The following is a 10,826-nucleotide window of genomic DNA, read 5'->3' as shown; positions in this document are numbered from 1 at the left end:
TTTGTATGAATTTGAAGTTTAAATATGATAGAATAATAGACCGAATGAGAAATTGTAGGGGAAATAATCCTCAATATCTCAAAATGGGAAAATGGAGTTAGGGAGTTTTGGAAAACCACTCTTCAATTTGAATCATCTGGCTTGCAAAACGGCACACATCAGTATCACCCTAAAAGAGCACCAACAAACAATAAGTAATAAAGATAAATGTATAAATACCGATTCTCTTGTGCTGATGGCGGCCACATGAGGAGTTATGGTGACATCTGGGAGAGTCCAAAGTGGACTGGAGGGAGGTAAGGGTTCTTCATTGAACACATCTAAAATGGCTCCTCCAAGCCATCCCTTTCTGATTGGGTTGGGAGATAGAAAAGAGGAAGAAGAAAAAAAGAAAGAAAATAAGATTAAAATAAAGTGTTTCTGAAGTATCTGCTAAAGAAGAAGAAGAAGAAGAAGAAGAAGAAGAAGAAGAAGAAGAAGAAGAAGAAGAAGAAGAAGAAGAAGAAGAAGAAGAAGAAGAAGAAAAAGAAAAAGAAAGAGTAGGAGGAGGAGAAGATGTAAAAAGAAGACTTGCATCCAATGACTAAAATATACTTACTCTATAGCTTTGACTAGACTATCGTCGTCTATCACATTGCCTCTACCAACATTTACAAACACAGTTTTCTGAAATCAAAGGAGAAAAACTCAATTTACAGATTAATCAGTTTAAAATCCATTCAATTTTACACTGATAGAATTATCAAAGCTTTGACAAATACTGTTATAAAAAGACAGTTGAAAGTTACATTGCATCATTGCCAATATAATGAAGACCTTGATAATTCTGTCACCACCTTGATATACCGACATGTCTGGGACTATGGCAAAGTTGGCAGTCGATTAATCAAGTAATGAGACTTTTCCACAATATCTATACTGCATTACACAGTTCCTCCCCGCCTCCCCTCTTTTCACTTAATTAATTGCGCACCTTTCATAAATATCTATTGTTCTATTTTAATTTGTGCTTCCTTAGAAAGGAGCATACTATTTCCTGCCCATCAATGTTTTTGTTTATTCATCTTAACAACGCCACTACCACATTATCTCACATTCGTCTGTAGTGTTTCATTCATCCTGTTTTGTTGATAAAGGGGAAACCTGAAACGTCCATTTTATCTGTTTTATATTAGATTGAAGCTTACATTCAATTTCACATTGTTATTTATCACAGGAGAACACTTGAAGGTATTGCATAGGCATTTCTTGATGGACATAATCCGTCAAATAAATTTAAATGTCTGATGTTAAAAAGCAAACAAAACAAAAACAATATAGCGTAATATACACTATTATGAAATTAAGCACAATTAGTACGATGAGCTTAAATTGATCTTTTATATAGTGCAAAATCCACTAAACATGGTCAAAGTGCTTTACAGGGGGTCGTTTGTTTGTTTTTGTTTTTAAGGGTTTTACGGCACTTGCAACACATTAAGTTCATATCAGCGCCAGTAAAAAAGAAGAAAATGGATATGTAAAAAGTTTTAGAATTACAATTAAAGCACCCAAGAAAAGGTAAGACAAAGGGAAATTGCTTCAAATAAGAAACAGGTGTAGATTTCAAGAGCACACTATCAATGTACTTAGTTTGAGATCACCTTAAAGTCTCATCCTGACACAAGCACAGGTCCCAACTAAGAGGAATACATTCAAATGTTTTACAAATCATATATAATATTATATAAACAAAACATAATACAGTGCATAACAGAGAGATGATTTACAAGTGAAAAAAAATAATCTCCCAAAACTAACTATACAATTGACTTTTTCCCTCTCAGCCAGGGCATCCGACCAGGACCAGGACAAAACCAAGTAATCTCATTCCAAGACAAAGACAGAAAGCATGTTGGAAAACAGATATGAGGGGGTAGAAGACACAGTATGTACCTATCTGCCCACTATGGGAGATCAGGAACCCCACCCAGTACAGGGGGTCCCTGACCATCAGCAACATTTAATAAGTAGGACGAAACATGATACCGGTTAGGCAATATTACATTTGTTTTTTTTTTGACAGACGGCCAGGTACTCATTCTATACCTGAGTAGGGTGAGAGAATGTGAGTTAAGAGCTTTTTCAAAGGACTCAACGATGCGCAGAGCGAGGCTCGAACCCAGGACCTTCCCATCCGAGAGCGAGTGTCATATCACAAGACCACATAGCCACACATAGCAAAGTTGGCAGTCCATTAATCAAGCAATGAGACTTTTCCATAGGAGAACATTGGATGTTATTGCATAGGCATTCGTTGATGGACATAATCCGTCAAATTAATTTAAATGTCTGATGTTTTTTTTTTAAAAACCAATAAAGCGTATTAAATATTCACTATTATGCAATTAAGCACAATTGTGAGGCTGGCGAGAAAACCCCGGAAGATGCGAGATATGAACCAAAGTCGAAGATTAAGTGTTTCCCATAGCAACAAATTTTATTCAGAAAAAAAATCATAACTTGGGTTTTAATAGACATAGGAAGATAATTTAAAGTGGTAAATGATCAGAAAGATGTGGTCTACACCACTACTTACATAACTCAATTTATGAAATTTGAGCAACTTTCCGGGTTTTCTCAGCCAGCAACACAATGAGTAGTTTTTGTGCTACACAACAGCTCAAGCTTTTGGGTTTTTTTCTTTTACATGAATGAACTGTGAAACCAGAGTGACACTATCAAGTCTCATACCTTATGAGAGCATGGCTGTAAGACATCTCCAGACAGGAGATTAGTGGTTTGAGGAACGTGGGGAAGAATGCTGACAAAATAGTCACATGACTCTAATACTGAAGACATCTGGGATAGAGGACTGAAAGAAATGTCAAAGTCATTGGATTACTGATACTTTTAATCAGTAATGATACTTTTCTTGTTCTTCTCAGCTTTAATATAAACAAACACTGTGATTAATGCAAGAAAGGCAATCCATGATTTACTCTTTAATGTATATGTATAAGATTGTACCAATTATTCTTATTACATACAACATGAATCCACCACAGGTGACATCTGGGATAGAGGACTGAAATAAATTTTAAAGTCAGTGGATTATTGATGCTTTTCTTTTTCTTCTTGTGCGGCTATGAGGTCTAGTGGTATGACACTTCATTTCGGATTGGAAGGTCCAGAATTCTATGAGCATGTTTAGTGAATATTAAGAGATGAAGTGAGTAGGAAAGTGCCAGAAGACAATAGAGAATTAAAAATTTTCGCGGCGGTGATGGGGTTTGAACCTGCTACCTTAGCTCATACGGTAAAGTTACATCCTCACTGGCCAGATGGAGTTGTCGTAACAGTAAGGTCGCGGGTTCAAACCCCAATCACCAACGCGAAAATTTTTTATTCTCTATTGTCTCCTGGCACTTTCCTACTCACTTCATCTCTTGTTGTTACCAACATAAGTGCCAGCTCCACTCACTTTAGTGAATATTGTGCTATATAAAAGCTCAAGCTTTTTTTTTTTTCTTAGCATTAATATACAGTCGCGTCTCTCTAATCCAGAACTTCACAATGTCTCCATTATTCAGAATATTTGTACACTTTATGGACTGACTCCACTATCCGGATGTATCCATTATTCAGAATATTTGTAAACTTTAGGGACTGACTCCTCGATCCGGATGTATCCATTATCCAGAATATTTGTAAACTTTAGGGACTGACTCCTCTATCCGGATGTCTCTGTAATCCTTACAAAATGCTGAAAACTGAGGTGTTCAGATTGTAGAGATGTGATCTTAACTCTTTAAGATTCAACCCGACAAAAACCGACAACGGCATAATATTCATGGGCGGGGTAGTCAAGACTGGCCTCAGTAAGTAAAATCCAATCGTTGTGAAGGAAATGACAGGCCCTGTCACTGCCACAGGGTGTTTTCAGCTTTGATTTTTATAAATTTGCCGACAGAAAAGAAAATATGTTTCAGAAATTGCGATTTGGATCCTATTTTATTTGCGGGTGAAAATCATTGACATTGCACTTTGTTTGGTAAAAATCAGTAAAAAATTATGATTTTGGTGATGAAAAATGACTTTGAAGACAATTATTGTAAACTTTAAAAAATATTATGAATAATTTATAACTCCCTTATTTGTGGGTCGATTTTGTCATTCGAGGTATCAATTTTATGGTAATAAAGAGATAGGAACTTCAGAGTTATTTTTTCTGATGCGAAATTATTACTTTGTAATTTTAGCACCAAGAAAAATAGTCGGTAAATAAATTTGTTACACCTCTTTGATAGACCGCCACCGTCCAGTCATATAGAATTGTGAATCAAGCGTCTCAAAGTCTTCGACCAATCACAGGCTATCTATCCAGCTGGCCGAAACAAAGACGCTTCTCCTCGTCGATGTATTACGCTATTGTTATGCAAGGAATATAACACCTTATTGAGTAGGCCTAAAAGCTAGAATCTAAAAGTAAAAAATATAATTCTGAGGAATTTGAACGTCACATTGCTGAAATCAGCTTGAAAAAAGAAGTACATTGGTCTTTGTTTCATAAAAATCGGTTGAAAACCAACTGTTTTACGAATAAATTTGATTTTTAAAATTGCTTTTGTTTATTTTAGCTTTTTTTTAGCAACTTTTTTATTTATCGACCGATTTTCTTGATTTTTATATCATTCTTTATATCTCAAAGAGACGAGATCAGTGATATACTTTGTTTGTTTCAAATGTAACTAGAACATAATTTGGCTTTTTTACCTATCAACCATAATAATAATATATTCATCAACGTGGCGATTGTGACGCAACTATTCCATGGCCGTCTTCCACTGCCTCAACGATGATTCAATTCATTGTTGACGGCTGTTGACACGTGAGCTGCCAGAACGACCAATCGTTGAAGGGTCAAGATGCTCAGTAGCCAATCGTTCTTCGGTAAAAAAACTTAAGAACTCACGAGAACAAAAGTTTGAAATTTGGTGATGTACGGACCTATGAAATCGTTTCTGGGCGGAGTTTAGCCATGAGTGACCGTAGAAAACGAAAAGGCGACTGCAGATATCAAAGAGAAGGCTTATATCATCAAAGGATGTCTACATGATTGACATGGCCATATAGGGAACTCATTATCTATTCCCCAAAAAAGAATCGGAACACGAGAGGGTTAATTTAAACACTGTGAGATTGATGCAAGAGAGACAATCCATGTTTTACTCTTTATTGTATAAAAGATTGTTTGTACTGATTATGCCCCTGGCATACCATGCTATATATAAACGTCATAATATGATGAATAAAAAGGCAGTTCATTCCTGAGTATGCTGTAATAAACATTGTGTCCATATTATGTATTTAAGACTCTTAAGTAAGTAATCCTGAAGACCATGAGGCACATGGAGCCGGAGTAATTATTATTATCATCATCATGATCATTATTATTATTATTACTATTATTATTATTATTATTATTATTAGTAGTATCATCATCATTACATCATTATCATTATTATTATTAGTATTATTAATATTATTATTAGTAGTATAATCATTATTACATCATTATCAGTATTATCATTATTACATCATTAACATGGAGATCACAATAAAATCTGGCTTAATGAGTCTTATGTCTCTGACGGACAAATCTCCAAAATCCTTCAACACTCACCTGATACAGTCAACGTGTACGTAATTTGTCTCCCCAGCTTTGTACCTCTCATCCCTAACAATACCCAGGACCCTCATATTCATCGCCTTGCAATATCGAGCAACTGTGAAGATAGAAACAAAATTGGATGGAACAAATTGAATTTTGAAAAATACAAATTATATGATAACTATACAGAAAAAAAAATTTTTAGAAGAAAATATTTAAGTCTTTAGTTGTAACTATATATATATATATATATATATATATATATTATATATATATATATATATATATATATATATATATATATATATATATATATATATATATATATATATATATATATTTTTTTTTTTTTGTTGTTGAGAAATTAACAGCTGAAAACAAAAATTCAGTACAGAAATCGCTTACTTTCCTCTTGCTATCATGCATAATATTTACATATAGCACTTTTTTCTGATTTTATTTATTTATTTATTTTTGTTGTTGTCATTTTGTCACCTGTCAACACAAAATGATTTAAATTATAATGATAGAGAGAAAACCTGGAATGTCAATTATCATCTGTGTTTTGATTTACTGAGGCTTGAAATATGACGAATCGTCTCAAAACGCTATTTATAGACAGATTGCGCATCGGGGCTCTAACGGGGCCGATTAGAGATAGACGACGATTGGGATTGTTTGGAAGCTTTAACCCTTTGCCCACTAGTCATTATGACATCCGAAATGCTATCGCCTTCTACATCTACGCCAGAACAGAAATAGAGGGTGGAGCCTACCATGATATAACATTTTATGGAGCCCTAATTTCGTCATATCAGTTCTGTCCACTGACAGGTGGGTGGGTATCGCTTTCCAGAACTTGTGTCCTTATATGAAATTCTGAGTTTTTGACCAATCAACGATTGCTCTTTTGATAGCTCGCTTGTCAAAATGAGTCAGCTCAACCTTGATTTATGTACAGGCATCACAGGCGGTATATGTTGTGTAACTTCAAAGACCACGTTTGACCGAAAGCGATGAATGGAAGCCCTACTGTGGCGTGGAGAACGAGGTCTTGTATGTATAGTTACGTCATATCTCAACGCTCGTGAATTCTTAGTACGGCTGGACTCACAATCAAAACACGAAATATGTGTTCTAAACTCTTGAATCAATCGAGTTACATCAGTGCGTTCGTCTCATTGAGAAATGAAAAACGATATATAAATCAAGAACATCGACCGGAAAACAAGGAAATTATCATAAAATTATAAAATTTGAGAAAGCTGTTTTCAAAATCAAATCTATTACAAAAAAGGTTATTTCTAGACCGATTTTTATGAGACAAAGACAATTTTTCTCCACTTTTCAAGCTGATTCCAACAATGAGGTTTTCAAATTTATTGCGATAAGATTATTTGTCATTATTTTTTTTTATACCCAATTGACTGCTCAGGAAATGAATACGTAATCCTTTGCGGCTAGCGAGTAGGTGTTAAATTTTGCTTACCCTTTCCCACGTAGACGCACGCACACACACACACACACACACACACACACACACACACACACACACAGACTTATCGTCGTCTAGCATCCTATCGTTCGGCTCGACGATTAAAAGGGGTTCGTATCGTCGCTAAAATAATTACAAAATACATATATTTAAAATATATTTATGGTAATGTGAATTAAATATTTTAATGCTCTAATATATCAAGAATGATCATTATTATGATTTATTACGGTGTGAATTGAATTTGACTTTTAAAACTGAAGTTTAATCTGACACCCTACTCGCTGTTATCATTCGAGTCTAAGTTGTAATAAGGCAACTTTGGCCAGAAGTGAAAGACATACATTGTGTGTTCAGTCTGTGTGTGTGTGTGTGTGTGTATGTGTGTGCGTCTGCGTGGGAAAGGGTAAGCAAAATTTAACACCTACTCGCTAGCCGCCAAGGATTACGTATTCATTCCTGAGCAGTCAATTGGGTATTAAAAAAAATAATGACAAATAATCTTATCGCGATAAATTTGAAAACCTCATTGTTGGAATCAGCTTGAAAAGTGGAGAAAAATTGTCTTTGTCTCATAAAAATCGGTCGAGAAATAACCTTTTTTGTAATATATTTGATTTTGAAAATAGCTTTCTCAAATTTTATAATTTTATGATAATTTCCTTATTTTCCGGTCGATGTTCTTGATTTATATATCGTTTTTCATTTCTCAATGAGACGAACGCACTGATGTAATTCGATTGATTCAAGAGTTTAAAACACAGATTTCGAGTTTTGATTGTGAGTCCAGCCGTACTAAGAATTCACGAGCGTTGAGATATGACGTAACTATACATACAAGACCTCGTTCTCCACGCCACAGTAGGGCTTCCATTCATCGCTTTCGGTCAACCGTGGTCTTTGAAGTTACACAACATATACCGCATTTGATGCCTTTACATAAATCAAGGGCTGAGCTGACTCAAGTTGACAAGCGAGCTATCAAAAGAGCAATCCGTTGATTGGTCAAAAACTCAGGATTTCATATACGGACATAAGTTCTTGAAAGCGATATCCACCCACCTGTCAGTGGACAGAACTGATATGATGAAATTAGGGATCCATAAAATGTTATATCATGGTAGGCTCCACCCTCTATTTCTATTCTGGCGTAGATGTAGAAGGCGATAGCATTTCGGATGTCATAATGACTAGTGGGCAAAGGGTTAAAGCTTCCAAACAATCCCAATCGTCGTCTATCTCTAACGGGACCCGTTGGCGCAAACTCAGTTATGTCAGGTTGAACCCGTTGCTTAAAATAGAATCTTACTCTTAACTCATGTGACTTATTTGAGGATGGCAACATCTTTAACTTTATGTTCCTAATTCCGATTACTCTTCTCCTTCTTCCTTAAGGCAGATCCTTGTTAGACACAACCTTGTATGTGGCTAGGTGGTCTAGTGGTGTGACACTCACTTTCGGATCGGTGCATAGTTGAGTCCTTGGAAAAGGCTCTTTACCCACGTTCTCTCACCGTACTCAGGTGTAAAATGAGTACCTGGCCATTAACAGGGTTGTGTCTGTCCGAAAAAAATTGTAATATCTCCTAACAGGCGTCATGTCCCGTCCTACATTGTGAAGTGTTGCTGTTGGCCAGGGACCCCTTGTAAAACGCGTTGAGCACGTTTAGTGGATATTGCACTATATAAAATCTCAATTTTATTATTTTTTTTTTTTTTTGAAACCTCCAAAACAACCCGACAGATCTCCTTTCCGGTTTCCATCTTTGCCATGCATCCTTCTTCTGTGCTTGTTTCCCCTATCCATCCTTTGCCTCCTCTGCTCCGCCTGTCCTCACAGGCACCCTCAATGCAAAGCTTTTCTACTATAGATAGTTTGAAATTGACGTCACTTGGGTCTTTGTTATTGTTTTTTTTTTTGCCATCCGCGTTTATGAGTATTTCTCACTAAACTGTATTAACCAGACTATAAACGTTCAAGGTTACATATAGTTTTGTGTGTTGGTCTGTTATACTTCCGGATGGCAATGTTGTGAGCTTCTAAGCCAAGCGCATACTATCTATAGCATGTCTATTGATGTGGCCACAGTATGCTAGATTCAATTTCTTGATCGTTGACACGAGTCCGCAATCTTTGAGACCTATTCTCTCCAAGACGCAGATGTTTGATATCTTGGCAGTCCAAGGGATTCTTAAGATTATTCTGTAGCACTTCATCTCAAATGCACTTAATATACTTCTGCTTCTGTTATTGTCTAAATTACCATATTCAGAAAAAGTGTGGAGAGGGCATTTCAATAATGATGGAAAAAATTAAAAAGAATATGGAAAAGTGCCGGATGAAAACAGAGAATAAAAATATTGCAGTGTTAGGTAACCAGAATCCAATATTGATAGGACACCCACCCACTGACTGGCTGAGAGTGAATGAAGGATATATATATGTATATATATAAATATATATATATATATATATATATTATATATATATATATATATATATATATATATATATATAGAGAGAGAGAGAGAGAGAGAGAGAGAGAGAGAGAGAGAGATACTTCCTTTTTAGCAGCCATACATATGGCTAGATAGCTCAGAAAGAGGAAAGTAAGTGGAAGTCTACAGTTGGACGGACTGAATATTCTGCATCCCCCCCTTGTCCAATTTCTCTTTTCCTCACAGTAAGTTAACACACACATGCTCTCTCCCTCTCTTTCTCTTTTATTTTTTTTTCTCCCTCTTCCTCTCTCTCTCTCTCTCTCATTCTCACTCTCCCTCTCTCTGCCAGTTAGTGGGTATCTATCATCTAACTATGCAATATTTTTATTCTATGTTTTAATCTGGTAATTCTCATAACTTCATCTTACAATTTGATTTTCTCTGTCTATTTGATTCTGACCTAAAACGAGATTGAAACGGTGGGTCACAAGTGCTTTTCATTCACATTTCATTACACTTCTCAGCTACATGGTCTAGTGGGTATGACACTCGGCTTTGGATCCGAAAGTCCACGGTTCGAATCCCACTCCTTAATGGTACATAGTTGAGTCCTGGGAAAAGGGTCTTTACTCAAATTCTCTCACCATACTCAGGTGTAAAATGAGTACCTGGCCTTTAAGAGCGTTGTCTCTGTTGGAAAAAAAGTGTAATATCTTCTAACAGGCTGGTGTTGCTGTTCGCTAGAGACCACTTGCAAAGCACTCAGAGCACGTTTAGTGGATACTATTATTTATGCTACACAAAAGATGTTTTGGATTTTTTTTTCTACATTAAACTCACCAACCTTCAGTGCCAATCAACCCAAGACCTATGATCCCTACAGTCAGCGTATCTAACAGTCTATAGACTCTAGTGTTTGCTCTGAGGAAATAATGATTGAAAAGAAGAAAAAAAAACAAATATAATATTCATATTGCAATCCTTGCAACAGGCAATTTAAATAGACTTTGATTTGGAAAAAAAGAAGAAGTGAATTTAAGAGGAAATAAATAGTGTCAATCTAAGATTAAGCAATGTAAGATTCTGAAAATAGTATCAACTAAGCATGGTATTGTGTGAAATATAAAGAAAAAGGGAACCCTGGAAAAATTGTGTAATTCGATCATCCGTACTGGTATGGAAAATATACTTGTACACAACAAACTGTAGTATGAGGAAACTCTATATTCCAAAATT

General features: G+C 35.7%; 1 protein-coding gene across 2 annotated transcripts in view; it reads right to left on the bottom strand.

Annotated features, from left to right (window-relative positions):
• The window catches only part of LOC144974778 (glyoxylate/hydroxypyruvate reductase A-like), a 53,154-nt gene that overhangs the window by 6,736 nt on the left and 35,592 nt on the right, over window positions 1-10,826 (bottom strand). For both annotated transcript variants that reach the window (XM_078918026.1, XM_078918027.1), the window contains exons 6-10: window positions 10,435-10,511; window positions 5,666-5,768; window positions 2,734-2,854; window positions 599-666; window positions 220-349 (exon numbers count right to left, since the gene is read on the bottom strand). In XM_078918026.1, coding sequence (XP_078774152.1) covers window positions 220-349; window positions 599-666; window positions 2,734-2,854; window positions 5,666-5,768; window positions 10,435-10,511 — 499 coding nt within the window. The remainder of the gene's footprint in view (window positions 1-219; window positions 350-598; window positions 667-2,733; window positions 2,855-5,665; window positions 5,769-10,434; window positions 10,512-10,826) is intronic.

Source organism: Berghia stephanieae, chromosome 6, assembly GCF_034508935.2.
Source record: "Berghia stephanieae isolate SIO BIC M18660-M18661 chromosome 6, UCSD_Bste_1.3, whole genome shotgun sequence".
Taxonomy (NCBI): Eukaryota; Metazoa; Mollusca; class Gastropoda; order Nudibranchia; family Aeolidiidae; genus Berghia; species Berghia stephanieae.
The sequence above is the reverse complement of the archived record's forward strand: the minus strand, read 5'-3'. Positions and strand labels throughout refer to the sequence as shown.